Raw genomic sequence first — 17,775 nt, 5'->3', positions numbered from 1 at the left:
ATACTGGGAGGGTCTTGTGGACATTGACCTTGACTTTTTGGAGTTGTAGTTCACCTACCTCCAGAGAGCACTGTGGACTCAAACAATGATGGATCTGAACTAAACTTGGCACAAATACTCAATACCCCCAAATGTGAACACTGGTGGAGTTTGGAAAAAATAGGCCCCAGCATTTGGGAGTTGTAGTTGCTGGAATTTATAGTTCACCCACAATGAAATATCATTCTGAACCTCACCAACGATAGCATTGGACCAAACTTCCCACACAGAACCCCCATGACCAATACTGTTTTCTGATGGTCTTTGGTGACCCCTCTGACACCCCCTCGCGACCCCCACAGGGGTCCCGACTCCCAGGTTGAGAAACACTGTCCTAAACAAACAAACAAACAAACAAAGGGGAATTACATTTCCACTCAACATTCACACACATGTACACGCATTCATCCACATGCATCCAAATACTACCATATCCTTTTCTCTCTCCTTGGAGAAACACCTGTTAGGCTAGACTTTGATTTCCTGCAGCCTGCCAATGCATAGTCCCAAAACTTCCATAATGCCAAAACTTCAAAATGCCAAAGCTTCTTTCCCTAAGCACAATGCCAAGGACCAGATCTCTGTTTTTCCTACAACAGAACTTGACTCCTTGCACAAAATCAAAGACTCCAAAAGTGCACTTCCTCCTCTTCCCTTGAGAAAGAAACCCCAAAGTGTCCAGAATCATGCTTTCCCGTAGCATATCTGACACTCTCCGAATACACCATCTCTCTCCTTCCCATGGAGCAGAGCATGGCAGGTGGAACAGACTCCTCAGGTCTGCCACAATTTGAGCATTATTAGATTGACTCTTTTATAGGAATATTCTGTTGATGTAGTCCCAAAGTTGTAAATTAATAATAGATGACTTCCATCCTGGCTCCATCTCAGTTTTCTGGCCAGATGTTGATTTTCTTGATTGGTGTTGATCTTATGTTGATTTCCTTCTTAACATAAGGAATGTTGCAAACATTTCCTTAACTTGAAAGAACCATTGTCACAGTGGGTTGTTGTAGGTTTTTTTGGGCTATATGGCCATGTTCTAGAGGCATTCTCTCCTGACGTTTCGCCTGCATCTATGGCAAGCATCCTCAGAGGTAGTGAGGTCTGTTGGAACTAGGGAAAGGATTTATATATCTGTGGAATGACCAGGATGAGACAAAGGACTCTTGTCTGCTGGAGCTAGGTTTGAATGTTTCAACTGACCACCTTGATTAGCATATAATGGCCTGACAGTGCCTAGAGCAAACTTTTGTTGAGAGGTGATTAGATGTCCTTGTTTGTTTCCTCTCTGTTGTTGTGTTGTTGTAATTTTAGAGTTTTTTAATACTGGTAGCCAGATTTTGTTTATTTTCATGGTTTCCTCCATCGGTGGAGTTTGGGGAAAATGGATCTTGACATTTGTGAGTTGTAGTTGCTGGGATTTATAGTTCACCTACCATCAAAGAGCATTCTGAACTCCACCAATGATGAAATTGAACCAAACTTGGCACACAGAACCCCCATGAACAACAGAAAATACTGTTTTCTGATGGTCTTTGGTGACCCCTCTGACACCCCCTCACAACCCCCCCCCCCCCCAGGGGTCCCAACCCCCAGGTAGAGAAACACTGCTCTATAGGATTCAAAATTTCCAAACATGGAAGCAGATCCTCTGAACACTTGCTACCATATTCCAGCTCTGAATGACAAGGAAGCCGGTGCAATTTGTTCCCTGTTTCCGCTGAAACGCATTGAGCGCAACCCAAGAAAAAGACTCCTCAATTAAAAACTAACCTGATGGGACTCGGCGAGACTCCCCCGCTACCGCCGACGGTTGCGTAACGCCGTGTTGACCTGCGATTCTCCTTGTCTCGAAATGGCAAAGCCCCATTAATTAAACTGAAGCTTTCTCAGGCAGCGATGACAGTGACAAGTGGGTGCAATCCTCCTTTAAAAAGCGGGGGCACGAAAGAGGCCGTCGGATTTCATAACGCACACGCAATGGCAGTCATGCATACTTCATTGGTATGAACTGCAGAAGGCCCAAATTGGCTTCTGAGGAGAACACGAAGGATCTGGGCAATGCTGATGAAGTCAGTGGGAACTTTTGGAGGGTCGACTCCAAGGGGAGAGGACCCTTCGTTCCCACCAAAGAGGGAACGCTACTTTGGCGAGCCTTCAGAGAAGCCGGATTCCAGCAAATTTATTAATATTAAAAATTGAAATGAGACTCTTGCCAAAGTGAAGAAGAGGCATTGAAGTTTAATGAGCAATTCAGCTGAAGCGGATGCAATGCAGTGATAGCTCACATGCAAGGCGTACCAGTACATAGATCAGAGTCATTTTTATAGTAATTTCCAGGTTTGAAAGTTCCAAAACTCCTGCCCTCTGCCCTCTGTGAAGATCCCTTACCTTGCCAGAGTTAGAGCAGGATTATAGTTTTAGGAGTTTGTGATTAGAATAGGCAGTTTGCCTGGAGTTTGCCAGCCAAGTGAGCTGTGGCAAACTTGGTACAGCTATTTAGGGAAGAAATAGCTGGGTTTTGTAGTAGTAACTGTAACAAAGACAGAAACCATTCTCATGCAACCGCTACGCTTTTCAAGAACATTTTATCTGTAACAGCCAAGCTTATGAAACTGCATTCACTTCATTCTGTACTATACTAAATAAAAGAATTCACTGGCACATATATAGCGTTTGAGGGGATGTCTCTCTGTTTAAACTTTCGCTGCCACCATAAACTAAATGAACAGGAACCCTCTAGCTGGTTAATCTAAGAAAAGGTTTTTTGGACCACCAAGTACTGTGTCTTTTAAATGGCTTCTTTGAAGGAAAACAGATGAGGTTGATTTAAAAGGAAAAGGGACTGAATCCACAAATGTACACTGAACTCAGGCTTAAGTTTCAAAAATAACAAGGAAAGTTTATTTAGTATAGTACAGAATGAAGTGAATGCAGTTTCATAAGCTTGGCTGTTACAGATAAAATGTTCTTGAAAAGCGTAGTGGTTGCATGAGAATGGTTTCTGTCTTTGTTACAGTTACTACTACAAAACCCAGCTATTTCTTCCCTAAATAGCTGTACCAAGTTTGCCACAGCTCACTTGGCTGGCAAACTCCAGGCAAACTGCCTATTCTAATCACGAACTCCTAAAACTATAATCCTGCTCTAACTCTAACATCAACCAGACTCACTCTGACTAAAAACAGCTTCTTTCTTTCCCTCCAAACAGTCCAACTCCGCCCCCCCCCCTTTTACAACCCAATCCTGGCTGTTTCCAGGCTGGCTCAGGCCTAGGCCACTCCCCCTCTCTGAACTGGAGTTTTCCCTAAACTAAGATGGCTCCTGCTGCCCTCTGCCAGGCCTTCTAAGCTGAAACTAACTAGCCTGTCTCTCCTAGGCCCTGCCACCCCGGCTGGCAAGGTAAGGGATCTTCACACCCTCCGCCCAGCTTGCAGGTGATTGGCTGATGGGATTCCAGCTGGGAGGAGGAGCAGCCACCCTCCCTCCGTCAGGGCCAATCACAGAGCTCCTCTGCTGCACAGGAGCCAATGGGAGAGCTTTCCCTGCTTCAGCGCCTTGACAAATCAGGAGGAGGGAGGCGGGATGAAAACAGAAACAATGAGCCGGCAAATGAATCAATGGGTGCGATGCCCAGTCTATTGTCCTTGAGTGGAGTTGCGATGATCCTTGATTACTTTCATCCTGGTCTTCCTGCCACAATCAGATAAGGCACAAAAGGGGAGGCTGGGGAAAGGTCCGGTTCTGAATGAAGTAAACAAAATTGGGAAGGGGGCCCCCTGAGGGGCGTCTCGCTCCTATTGTGAAATGGCCAAAAGTCTGCAGAAGGAGATCCCAGCCTGATGGCCTCAATCCTGGAGCCACATAGGGATTCCAGGTTTTATTGTCCTCGCCAGAGTTCTGGGATATGAGTTTCTTTGGTTGCCTCTGATTGCCCTTTCAAGAGCTGGCCACTTCCTGGATTGATTTACCCAAGGGGAGGGGGAAGGAGTGATAGGTTTGGGTGTCAGGGCAAGAATAAGGAAAATACATGGGGGAATACAGAAATCCACAGAAATTCATATCAAACACCTCCTTCCCCATCCCACCCTGCCAAAGAAATTTAATGAAGAAATTATTTTCAAGCAATATGAGTCCATAGTTCATTTTGAGGGAAGTTCATGAGCGGGAAAGATGTCCTTGTGAGTCCAAAACATTAGACAGAGCTCTTAAAGCCCAAAAGGAAAGTCTGTTGATTTCCCACTGAGCCATTGGGTGGAATTCTGCCATGCTGGGATCGAAGCTGGTCCTTGGGAAACTACAGCTCTCATGAAGGGCAGAAGTCCCAAGATCCAGCCATTCCCCAAAAGCCTCGTGGGGTCCTTGTTGTTGTTAGTGCTTTGGCAATGTGACCAAGACTTAACCCCTACTGTGCAGTCTGGTGCCCTTGCCCTTTGCAGAACTATAAGTCACTATCCCTTATTGGGGGGGGGGGGGGTGCTCGACTTCACTGGCAGTCTGTGTGCATGACTGAAAGACCCTCAGGAAGGAGAAATGTTTCACCCATGCTCCCATTGTTGTGTTTTAGGGTTTCTGATGGGGGTCTCCTATGCGTATGCATGGCTTCTTTGGAACCTGGTGGAAATGAGTAGTGGAGTTGGGTGTCATCTGCGTAGAGATGGCACCGTACTCCAAAACTCCAGATGACCTCTCCCAGCAGTTTCATGTAGATATTGAATAGCATGGGAGAGAATAGATCCTTGCAGGACCCCACAGGTCAATGGACAAGTTTCAAATTTTAATTATTATTTCATTATTGGTGATTTTTATGACAGAACCAATTAGGAATTGTCGTTTATAATGAAATTTTGAGAGTTTTGTTAGAGTTTTGAAATTTTCACCTCCAGAACTTTAGTTTTGTAAGTACTTTAGAACCATACATTGCCCAAGCCTAATGTTTAGTAAGCAAACACAGCACATTATCAGGTGGAAATGCAAACTGTGGAATTGGGAGATGAAAAGGGAGGCCAATTTGGAGCGTAAACAAACTGCTACACTTGGTTGCAGCTCTGAATTGTGCTAATGCTTTTTTCTTCTTTCCTTCCTTTAGGAATGAGATATAACATGGAGTCTCAGCCACCCAAAAAAGTAAGTTTCCTGCCCTCCTGACTTGTCTGCATTGCCGAATGTGGGTATGATGGCAGGTGTGTGGCACTGTGGCTGAAGAAAGAAGGTTAATGGGGCATCAACATGGTTGAATGAAGGCAGTTTGGCACCACCTTGAGTGTCATGGAATCCCAAGAGATGTAGTTTTACAAGGGATTCTATGGCATTGAGCTGAAATGGCAGGGAGAAGGTTTGAGGAAAAGAGACAAAAGAGAGTCCCTTAGGTCTGTAAAAGCACGGTTTATTCTCGGTTGGCGCCAACCGAATATGGACCCTGCTTGTTGCATCCCAGTTCAGGAAACGAGACCATAAGATTAAATCCACCACACTGGACTGTGGGAAAAACAATCCTCTTTATTGATGAAAAATTGTTACAAAAGAAAGGTAAATGCAAAGTCAAAACGCCACAGTAGAAACACAGCATTCAGGAAAATCTCTGAACTTGAGCAAAATTCCAAAAGACACAATACAGAAACCAGGAACCCGTTAGCATCACTAACTGTACTTGAAAACTAGAAACCTCTGGGAATGCAGGCCATGGAACATAGGAACTCTGCCAAGGTACTGCCTCAGTCTAAAACGTTGCTTGATCTAGCTAGACAGCCGGGAAAAGGCCCCTTATACTAAAGAAACTATTTCTTGAAACACCTCCAGACTTTGAAGCCTCCCTCTCCCGTAATCTATTTGACCTTCGTAGAAACTGCGACTCACTCCTGTTTTTCCAAATCTGTTCTCTTTGGTGCTCATTAGCAAACCCAGGTTTGAGTCCCACTGGAGAGCTATCACTGCTTGATTCCAAAACATTCTCATCAAGAAGTTCAGTTTCACTTTCCCCGCCACTGGCCTCAGAATCACCAGTTTCAACCCCATCAGGGAAAGATACTAGGCTTGGGTAACCACGGAAAAAATTGGTTCTAAACTCGTTTTGTTTTTAGGGGGCCCTTGCGTTTCGTTTTTTTTAATAATTCCGAAATTTTCCTTTTAAAAATTTCGAAATATAAGAAATTTCGTAAAATTACGAATCGATTCGTTAATGGCGGATGCGATTGCGCAATATGCTAAAAAAAACCTCCAAATGGGACAGGGGGAACTTCTGAAGCTTCCCTCTCCCTCTGTTGCTGACTGTTGGTGTGATAAAACAAACAACAACTATAAAACTTGCACCAGACATGCGAAAATAATTACGAAATAATTACGAAATAATTACGAAATAAATTGAAAAAATTGTTTCGAATCTAATTTACTCCTCACACTATTCCTGCATGGCTCAATATGGGATCGTAAGCTAATTTAAATACGAATTAATAACGAATTATGAAATTAACGAACGAAACCGCCCAAGCCTAAAAGATGCATGTTCAGAGGCCTGTTCAGTTGCATCAGGAAATACAATTAAAGAAGCAGGTTCAGGTTCTGGTTTGCACAGAGGCTGAACCCCAACACTGCTGGTGTTCCAGAAAACAGGGTGCTGAACAAAAGAATTACCTTGGTTTATATATCCTTTAAAATAATATGCATGCATCATACAAGCATCACAATATGCGTCACAAAATTCCACTTTTACATTGACTTCAATAGCATATTTTAACTTCGACACCTTCAATCTTCCATTGAGCATCTTTATCTAAAGAGGTGCTCATTAGTGGACCATAGCGCCAGAGTGTCTGCTACCAAGCTACTGATAGCAACAAGAGCTTCCATCCATCTTGAGATAAGTCCTTTCTGAAGAAGCCTCTTGATAGCAAGGCTCATTAATCTTACGATAAGCCCTGGTACAGGTCCTGATATTTGCCAGATACATTCCTTTCCTAGACCCTTGCTTCTTTCTGGCCTCTTTGTGGCATCGTAATTTGCAGCTTTTCAGAAGAGAATATTTTCCCAAGTGAATTGAAGTTCATGCATACATCAATGTATGTCCTTCACTCAAAAAAAGTTGATTTTGTCATTTGGGAGTTGTAGTTGCTGGGATTTATAGTTCACCTACAATTCTGAACCCCACCAACGATGGAATTGAACCAAACTTGGCACACAGTTCTCCCATGACCAACAGAAAATACTGGAAGGGTTTGGTGGGCAGTGTCCTTTGGTTTTGGAGTTGTAGTTCACCTACATCCAAAGATCACTGTGGACTCAAACAATGATGGATCTGGACCCAACTCTACTGGCCCAAATGTGAACACTGGTGGAGTTTGGGGAAAATAGAATCTTGAGATCTGGGAGTCGTAGTTGCTGGGATTTATAGTTCACCTACAATCACAGAGCATTCTGAACCCCATCAACGATAGAATTGTGCCAAACCTAGCACACAGAATCCCCATGTGGCAGGGGATGGCTAGTCCTAAAATAATATTATTGTGGGTTGTTGTAGGTTTTTCGGACTGCATGGCCAAGAAAGGAGATTCCATCTTAACATGAGGAAGAACTTCCTGACTGTGAGAGCAGTTCAGCAGTGGAACTCTCTGCCCCGGAGTGTGGTGGAGGCTCCTTCTTTGGAAGCTTTTAAACAGAGGCTGGATGGCCATCTCTCGGGGGGGGGGGGGTGCTTTGAATGCAGTATTTCTGCTTCTTGTACATAATATATTTCTTAATTTCTATTTCTAATATGGTTACATCCAATATATATTTTCTATTTATCCTGTGTTTTCATCATGCCTACATCAGAGCCATAGCAGCTCAAGTGGGTGCCAATCTGCATTAATTCGACAGTGTCGATGCGCCCCAGATTGCTTTTTCCCAGGCTACAAATACTCTCAATTGCATTGTCTCAATTTTTGAAACTGTTGGAACGTAGCTTTTGGGTCCTTTATTAGGCCAGATAAATCCGAGGCACTTTGTCAGTGTGATATTTTGCATATCCACATTTGGTATCAAAACTTGACTAATCATAAGAGGAAAATCCTCTTTTCTTTCAAGTCACTCCGGAGGATGGGGAAAAAAATCTTGGTGGAATTCTGCCACCTGGTGGGGCATCCTTTGCCAACAATCTCTCCTTCTACAGATATATCATAGTATCATAGAATCAAAGAGTTGGAAGAGACCTCCTGGGCCATCCAGTCCAACCCCATTCTGCCAAGAAGCAGGAATATTACATTCAAATCACCCCTGACAGATGGCCATCCAGCCTCTGCTTAAAAGCTTCCAAAGAAGGAGCCTCCACCACACTCCGGGGCAGAGAGTTCCACTGCTGAACAGCTCTCACAGTCAGGAAGTTCTTCCTCGTGTTAAGATGGAATCTCCTCTCTTGTAGTTTGAAGCCATTGTTCCACTGCGTCCTAGTCTCCAGGGAAGCAGAAAACAAGCTTGCTCCCTCCTCCCTGTGGCTTCCTCTCACATATTTATACATGGCTATCATATCTCCTCTCAGCCTTCTCTTCTTCAGGCTAAACATGCCCAGCTCCCCAAGCCGCTCCTCATAGGGCTTGTTCTCCAGACCCTTGATCATTTTAGTCGCCCTCCTCTGGACACATTCCAGCTTGTCAATATCTCTCTTGAATTGTGGTGCCCAGAATTGGACACAATATTCCAGATGTGGTCTAACCAAAGCAGAATAGAGGGGTAGCATGACTTCCTTAGATCTAGACACTATGCTCCTCTTGATGCCTGAGGCCAAAATCCCATTGGCTTTTTTTGCCGCCACGTCACATTGTTGGCTGATGTTTAACTTGTTGTCCACGAGGACTCCAAGATCTTTTTCACACGTACTGCTCTCGAGCCAGGCATTGTCTCCCATTCTGTATCTTTGCATTTCATTTTTTCTGCCAAAGTGGAGTAGCTAAACCCATTTTTTTCTTCGTGGATTCTGTGAATGCACACATGTGGAGTGTCTGCGATGGTGGCGTAGCTACAGTCGACCTCGTGGACCGAGTGGAGCAAACCGATGCTACCAAGCTCAAAGTTGACGACTGTTGAGGCTGCACCGTGTCCATCATCAAAATACACAGTTGCCTTGAGGATTTTGACGCTCCCGAGGTCATCGATCCTGTCGCCGAAGTTGAAGGCTCAGAGGGCAAAGATCCCGCCGGAGCTGAAGGAGGCAAGGCTTGTTGATAAAGGAGATATTTAAGGCGAACAGCCCTATTCTTCCTAGCTTGGGCCATCAACGATTGACCATGACGGCAGGAAGAAGTAACATGGGCATCGCCAAGGCAAAGAGGCACTTCGAGTGCTTGTCGGAATTAGGAATCTTTCTCGAACACTGCGAGCAGTGTTTAAACCACATTGTCAACATTGCGAAGGAAGTTTCTGAAGCGAGTTTTGTGGTGGAAAGAAAGGAACTGTGGAGCATACACGTGGGGCGCCTTTTATGCCCTGCAAGGGGATTGGGCGGGGTTACCCCCAAAACTTGGAGTTTAAACTTGGGAAGTTTTCTGTTGGAGCCTGCTCAGGCACAGATAATAATGATGATGACAATGATGATGATGATGATGATGATGATGATGACAATCCACTACTCATGACACCCGCGTAGTGATGCCAACAGACTTTACCTGCCCACAAAATCAGGAGGCAGAGAGAAGAGGGCTTCTGCAAGGGAAACAAACGGTAGAAGAAGAGAAACACACACTGACAGATGATGGGAAAGGCAGTCAAGAACCAACATTGAGGGAAGTCAAAAGGAGTCAACTGCTTCAAGTACAAAAGGCAAAGAGGGAATACTGTAAAAACACAATCCAGAGCAGAAGAGAAAACTGGCCAAAGAAGGCTCTTCCTGGGAAAAATTGAGAGCCAAATTGACAAAGAAAAAACATGGCTGTGGCTCACAAATGGAACTCTGAAAAAGTAGACAAAGGCAGCCCATGAACAAGCCATTGGAAACAATGCCATCAAAGCCAGAATTGAAAAGTCCACAACAGATCCCAGGTGTAGACTCTGCAAGGAAGCAGATGAAACAATAGATCCCATTCTCAGCTGCTGCAAGAAGATTGCGCAGACAGACTCCAACCAGAGGCACAACACCGTTGCTCAGATGATTCATTGGAACTTGGGCCACAAATCCCATCTGCCTGCAACAAAGAACTGGTGGGATCACAAGCTGGAAAAAGTTACAGAGAATGAACATGCCCAACTCCTCTGGGACTTCCAGATTCAGACAGTTTGGAGCACAACACTCCTGACCTCACAATCGTGTTAAAAAACAAAGTATGGATTGTCGATGTCACAATCCCAGGTGACAGCAGGATTGCAGAGAAACAACTGGAAAAGCTGACACAATATGAGGATTTAAAAATCGAGCTGCAAAGACTCTGGCACAAACCAGTCAAGGTGGTCCCAGTGGTGATCAGCACACTACATGCAGTGCCTAAAGACCTTGGCCTGCACTTAAACACAATCGGCACTGACCAAATTACCATCTGCCATCTGCAAAAGGCCACCCTACTCAGATCTGCACGCATTATTCACCGATACATCACACAATCCTAGACACTTGGGAAGTGTCCAACGTGTGATCTAATTCAACAGCCAGCAGAGTGTCTGCTGTGGACTCATCTTGTTGTGTTTCTAATAATAATAATAATCATCATCATCACCATCATCATCTTTATTTGTACCCTGCCACCATCTCCCTGAAGGGGACTCGGGACGGCTAACATGAAGCCAAGCTCAAAATTACAATACAGCAAAATAAAATACAAAGAAGCGGAAAATACCATCAAAATAAATACGTGAAACAACAAAATAAAATAAACAGTTACAAAATAACATGAGAGAGAAATAGAACACAGTGGGCAGGCCATATTCATGGATCCACAGCTTGAAGATACATCCTCCAAAAAGCAAAGCTTGATTTTGTCATTTTATATAAGGGGAACCCATGTTACTCTTCTGTTGTATGCAGTTGTACTCGATCATCCACGGATTTTGGTATCCATGGAAAGCTCCTGAACCAATCCCTAACGCATACCGAGGTCCTATTCTTTCTTCGAAGGAGAAGCAAGGAAATCTCTGGAGGAAACAATAACAAAACACTGGTGGTGTTTGGTTTGTTCTATTTCCCCCTCTCCAATAGATAGATAGATAGATAGATAGATGGATGGATGGATGGATAGGTGGATAGGTAGATAGGTAGATAGAAGAGATAGCTAGCTAGCTAGCTAGCTAGCTAGCTAGATAGATAGATAGATAGATAGATAGATAGATAGATAGACAGACAGGTAGGTAGATAGGTAGATAGAAGAGATAGATAGATAGATGATAGATAGGTAGATAGATAGATAGATAGATAGATAGATAGATAGAGTAGGCTTTGGTCAACTTTGGCCCTCCAAGTGTTCTGGACCTCAACTCCCAGCACTCCCAACTAGGCCTGGGTAACAACGCAAAAATTTGTTTCTAAAATCGATTTGTATTTGGGGGTTTTTTTTGTTTCGATATTTAAAATAATTACAAAATTTTCCTTTTAAAAAGTTCGATATTTACGAAATTTCGTAAATGGTAAAAAATTAACGAATCGATTTCCGAAACAATAACGAATCGATTCGTTAATGGCGGACGCGACCGCGAAATACGCTAAAAAACCTCCAAAAACTTCTGAAGCTTCCCTCTCCCTCTGTTCTTGACTGTTGGTGTGATATTATAATTTTTTTTCACTAATTAAACCATAAAACTGGCCCAGACATGCGGAAATAATAACGAAACGACCTCAGAACAATAACAAAACGAATACAATAACGAAATACGAAGCATTTACAAAACATTTTTGAAAATTCATTTTTTTAAATGATTGCTCCAGAATGGTTCGTTATCGTTTTGTAATTGGAAAAATTAACGAATTATTAACGAATTACGAATTAACGAAATGAAACCGCCCAGGCCTACTCCCAACAGATACTTCACATGTGTGAATTCACAGAGTACCACTCGCAGAAACATGGTTACAGGTAAGTAACCCATCATTTCCTAGTTTCAGACCTCACAACCTCCGAAGATGCCTGCCACAGATGCAGGCAAAACATCAGGAGAGAATGCTTCTAGGACAACCTACAACAACCCAATCTCTCCTTAACATTTCCAAGCACAGGATCCCATAGGATGCAGCCATGGCATTTAAAGTGGTGGTCAGGGGAGCATTCGCACAATTAAAACTTGTGCGCCAGCTGCGTCTGTACCTTGGGAGGGCTGACTTGGCCACAGTAGTACACGCTTTGGTTACATCCCGCTTAGACTACTGCAACGCTCTCTACGTGGGGTTGCCTTTGAAGACTGCCCGGAAGCTGCAGCAAGTCCAACGCGCGGCAGCCAGATTACTAATGGGGGCTGGGTACAGGGAGCACACCACCCCGCTGTTACGCCAGCTCCACTGGCTGCCAATTAGCTTCCGAGCACAATTCAAAGTGCTGGTGTTGACCTATAAAGCCCTAAACGACTCTGGCCCTGTTTACCTCTCCGAACGTATTCTCCCCTACGAACCATCAAGATTATTAAGATCATCTGGAGAGGCCCTGCTCTTGGTCCCACCGGCCTCGCAAGCGCGGCTGGTGGGGACGAGGGACAGGGCCTTCTCGGTGGTGGCCCCGCGACTCTGGAACTCTCTCCCTCTGGAGGCCAGAACCGCCCCATCCATCCTAACATTTAGGAAACGGGTGAAGATGTGGCTGTGGAGTCAGGCCTTCGAGGAATGAGACAACACCATAGGACCCTGGATGGAAGTTGAGGTAGATCCATCTTAATAGGACGACTGACCACTGTAGTTTTATATATAGTGTTTTTAAAGTTGTTTTTGTAATTGTGATATATGATATTTTAATGAGTGTATATGTTTTTATGGCTGGAAACCGGGCTGAGTCCCTCAATGAGGTTGAGAAGCTCGGTATAGAAAACTGTGCAATAAATAAATAAAGTGGTGTCAAACTGCTATAATTCTGCAAATGCAACTTTGGCCTCTGATTGTCCCACAAGGTGGTTTTGTGACTCTTGGGAAGTTAAAAAATGATATTTATGGGGACTTGAGGACATTTCCATCATGTTTTAAGGCCTTTTAAAAAAGAATTAAGACATGACCTGGAAATGGTTTGAGTCCTTTAAGACTTCTAGTGCTAAAAAGCCTAGAAGAGTGCAAAAACCTGGAGAAAATGCCCCAGAAGGTATGAAGGACATTAGAATCCAAACTTCCAATTGGCAAGAGTTTCTGTAGCTTGTTGACCTTGGAGGTGTCTATGGACAACGCCGCCTTTTCGGCTTAGAAATGGAGATGAGCACCAACCCCCAGAGTCGGACACGACTAGACCTAATGTCAAGGGAAACCTTTACCTTTACCTTAAATAAATACAACAACAATACTGTAATTGCAAATCGCAGGTATACTTGCGACTATTTTCTTGCTGAGTCTTCAGGTTTATCTTTCGAATGGGTGTTTGGTGTTTTTTTAAAGAGCAGACGCTGAGAAATCATGACAGCGGCAGCATCGTAAGACAATGCCTTTCGCTCCACACTTAGTCTAAGCTAAAACGGGACAAATCGCTCGTGCCATTAGACCCTACAAGCTGTCGGCCGTGATGAATGCGCTCTCATTTAGTAATTTCTCGGTTTCTTTCCTTCCATTAGGACTGCTCACCCAGCCGCTATCAGGAGGGGAAAACGCACGGAAAGGCGGATGACGGATTCCCGGTCGGGCCCCAGAGGCCTTCGTTGCAAACAATGCAGCAGCGCCGACTTAGGAAGCATCCAAACCCGGATCGGAAGCTGGTTGTGATGAAAGGCCTTCAGAGGAACGGCTGGGGAGGCCGTTTTCCTCGGATGCACAAGCGCAGGCGGAGATTCGTCCTCAAGAAGAGCCCCGTCCGGTTGGAAGTCAACGAGACCTCAATTCGTCTACCCATGCTGAAGATGGAGGATGTTGACGACGTCCGGTGGAGGAGCCTCTACAAGACACAAAGGGAACGGAAGCAAATCATGAAGGACACCTGCTCCAAGTACAAGAGCAACAGCAAGCGCATCGTCACGCCGTACCACGTCTCCCGCATCTTCGTGGAGGACAAGTACCGGGTTCTGTACTGCGAGGTGCCCAAGGCTGGTTGCTCCAACTGGAAGCGGGTCTTGATGGTCCTCAACGGCTTGGCCTCCTCCACCAACGCCATCCAGCACAACACCGTCCATTATGGAAACTACTTGAAGCGCTTGGATGGCTTCGACCGCAAGGGCATCAACCACCGGCTGAGCACTTACACCAAGATGCTCTTTGTCCGCGAACCTTTCGAGAAGCTGGTCTCGGCCTTCCGGGACAAGTTTGAGCACCCTAACAACTACTACCACCCCGTCTTTGGCCGTCCCATTGTTTCCAAGTACCGGGCCAACGCCACCAAGGAGGCGCTTCGGACAGGTTCTGGGGTCACCTTCCCGGAGTTCATCCAGTACCTGCTGGACGTGCACCGGCCGGTGGGGATGGACATCCACTGGGAGCACGTCAACCGCCTCTGCAGCCCGTGCGTCATAGACTACGACTTCATCGGGAGGTTCGAAACCATGGAGGAGGACGCCAACTTCTTCCTGCATTTAGTCAAAGCCCCCCAGAACTTGACTTTCCCGCGGTTTAAAGACAGGCACTCCGACGAGGAGCGGACCACCACTCAGATCACGAAACAATATTTCCAGCAACTTTCCCCCTCTCAGAGGCAGCGTAGTTATGATTTCTACTATATGGATTATCTGATGTTTAATTACTCCAAGCCTTTCGAAGACCTGTATTGACACTCAATGGGTCGGGAGCCACTGGCACAAGATCCTGGTGGAGCTGCTCCTAGGCAATGTGTATACTGCAATTGCAAATAAGATAGCAGTGTCTGTATACCATGGGGAGAAGCAGTCTGAGCAGCCATATGCTGTCTCTTTCTTCCCCAAGGCAGTGGGGGAAATGTCATTCAGTGAGATGGGAAATGGTATCATTGCCAACATCCAGCGACAATTCCCAAAGTTTGGAGTGGGTTAGGGGGATAGTTTTCTGCCTTCAACTAACCTTTGTGATGCCCCATATAGACTGCTTAAAATGTCAACATGGGAAGTGTTGAGAAGTTCCACTTCTGATTTGGGAAGATGAGTCACTTTGAGATGTTCAATAGTTGGAGGGAAACACTGGGATCTATTTTCTTGGAAGGCGACTGGCCACTTTTGGATGCTTCCAAGAGATATAGTTTGTCTTTTGGTCCATTAGCAAAGAGGGATAATGGGACTGGATAGGTTTAAGACCACCAAAAATAGACTTGGGGCCCCAAACCACAATGGCAGACCCAACCTCAAACACATATAGACTTGCAATGTCCGAGGGCGCTTCCAGACAGAACTAAATCACGAGTTTTAGTGATGGGTCAAAAATCCCGGAATATCAGGAGGGATCCACATACAGACCTGTCGGTTCTGGGATTTCTGCCTCTATTGTCCAAACTTGATGCTTTGTTCCAAGATTTAGAGGCTCCCAAAATGGCTGCCATGGGACTTCTGCGGTTTTTTAATGTGGATATGCGGAGATTCGGTTATGCGGTTCTATTCTATTTGCAGGCCAGAAAAACCGTACCATCCATGCATTTAATGAAGTTTCTGGTACACAAACAAAGTTTTTGCCTTCTGCTCAAGTTTCACTTTCTTTTTAGGAACCGACCAATCAGGAACAAGCATCTAGAACCTGGGAACAAACCTAGATTTAAAATCTTGCCTATGTTAAGCTCCACATCCGGGACAATTGCAAGCACAACTCGGGAAGCACATCCGATCCTTGCATTTTTGTTTTTAGGGTGACGAGTGAATTCCAGTCTTGGAGTACAATCCTTCTTTCTGTTAGTATTTTCAAAAATATCATTTCGAAACATTGTAAACAATCAAATTACTCGTAGAACTGCAAAGCTGGTACAATAAGGGTGTGAATTGTCCATGCTGTATAGTGGTTGCAATAGGAAAACGGAACAGGAAGTACAATTCGTATCCATGTAACACATTTCTGCAATTCCTGGTTTCCTGTGATCTCGACATTTGCAGCATTTAGACTTCCGAATGCAGCGTTCCCAATAAAGCACACGGTTCCTTTTGTTTTTTCATATTTCCAGTGTATGTTTGCGTGTTTGCAAAGCACGAAGGGATGTTATCGACCCTTCGCTACGGTAAGTGAGGCTGTTGGGGATTTTGCAGCAATATGGTGAGCGAAAGGGCTGTTTCACGAAACGGCTTCCCGTTGCCTTCTGGGAACGTCGGTGGGGAAGCTTTTTCCCTCCATTAAAGTGTGAGTTCAAGGGTGCGCCGACGGAAGGCGGCTCATATTTAATGAACACATGAGTTCAAAATTAAGCCAGATGTTGCAATTCGCGGGATATGAATACATTCCCTTCCATCTCTTACGGCTCCCTGTTGGCACATTCGTCGGCGGGAGGAAAGGGAGGGGAGGAAAAGCCCTGCATCATGGCGCATTTACATCTTTATGCATGTGATTAGAATTCTTTTAATCCTGGGCATTAACATAAATCTTTCGTTTAATCTTAAGTCGTCTTCAGGAATATCAAACGTTGCCTTTAAAGTGGCAAATAAAGCTTCCTGCCCATTAGGGCTCGCTATTTCTAATGGGAACAAACTGGTAGCTGCCTCCTGGATAACCCTCTGGGCCCAGTTCAAGGGGATGAAAAGTCTAGATACATAATAGAAGGGAAAATACATATTTATTAGGCTTGGGCGATCAAGAAAAAAATTAGTTCTAAACTCGTTTCGTTTCTAGGGTGCGCTAGCGTTTCGAAATTCTGAGGACTTCCGAAATTTAAGATTTCAAAATTTCGAAATTTCCGAAATTTCGTAAATTACGAATCGATTTGTTAATGGCAGACGCAATTGCGCATTATGCTAAAAAAAACCTCCAAATGGGACAGGGGGAACTTCTGAAGCTTCCCTCTCCCTCTGTTGTTGACTGTTGGTGTGATAAAACTAACAACAACTATATTATATTATATTATTATTATATTATTATTATATTATATTGTTGTATATTATATTATAATATTATTATATTATATTATTATATATTATATTATTATAATATTATTATATTATATATTATTATAATAATATATAATATAATATAATATAATATAATATAATATAATATAATATAATAATTTATTATATTATATTATTATAATATTATTATATTATTGTATATTATATTATTATTATATATTATATTATATATCATTATATTATATTATAATATATTATAATATAATATATTATATATATTATATTATAATATACAATTATAATATAATAATAATATAGTAATATAATATATAATATAATAATATAATATAATATACAATACAATGCACCAGACATACGAAAATAATTATGAAATAAATTGAAAAAATTGTTTCGAATCTAATTTACTCCTCACACTATTCCTGCATGGCTCAATATTGGATCATAAGCTAATTTAAATACGAATTAATAACGAATTACGAAATTAACGAACAAAACCGCCCAAGCCTAATATTTATGTGTGTGGCTGGGGTGTCCACTTACACAGGCAAGCTCCCACTTCTGCAAATAGCTATAGCTCCAAATTGTATACACACACAAAGCACATATACACAGACATATCATCATCATCATCATTTAATAACT

The 17,775-nt window shown here is 43.6% G+C and overlaps 1 protein-coding gene across 1 annotated transcript in view; it reads left to right on the top strand.

Moving 5' to 3' along the window:
• CHST8 (carbohydrate sulfotransferase 8) overlaps window positions 1-16,210 on the top strand; it is a 482,689-nt gene extending 466,479 nt beyond the window's left edge. Inside the window, exons 3-4 of the mRNA XM_060788459.2 lie at window positions 5,132-5,169; window positions 13,729-16,210. Of these exons, the coding sequence (XP_060644442.2) occupies window positions 5,132-5,169; window positions 13,729-14,871 (1,181 nt within the window). The 3' untranslated portion in view covers window positions 14,872-16,210. The remainder of the gene's footprint in view (window positions 1-5,131; window positions 5,170-13,728) is intronic.
• Window positions 16,211-17,775: the final 1,565 nt, after the last annotated feature.

This window comes from Anolis sagrei, chromosome 8, assembly GCF_037176765.1.
Source record: "Anolis sagrei isolate rAnoSag1 chromosome 8, rAnoSag1.mat, whole genome shotgun sequence".
In the NCBI taxonomy this organism is placed as follows: Eukaryota; Metazoa; Chordata; class Lepidosauria; order Squamata; family Dactyloidae; genus Anolis; species Anolis sagrei.
The sequence above is the reverse complement of the archived record's forward strand: the minus strand, read 5'-3'. Positions and strand labels throughout refer to the sequence as shown.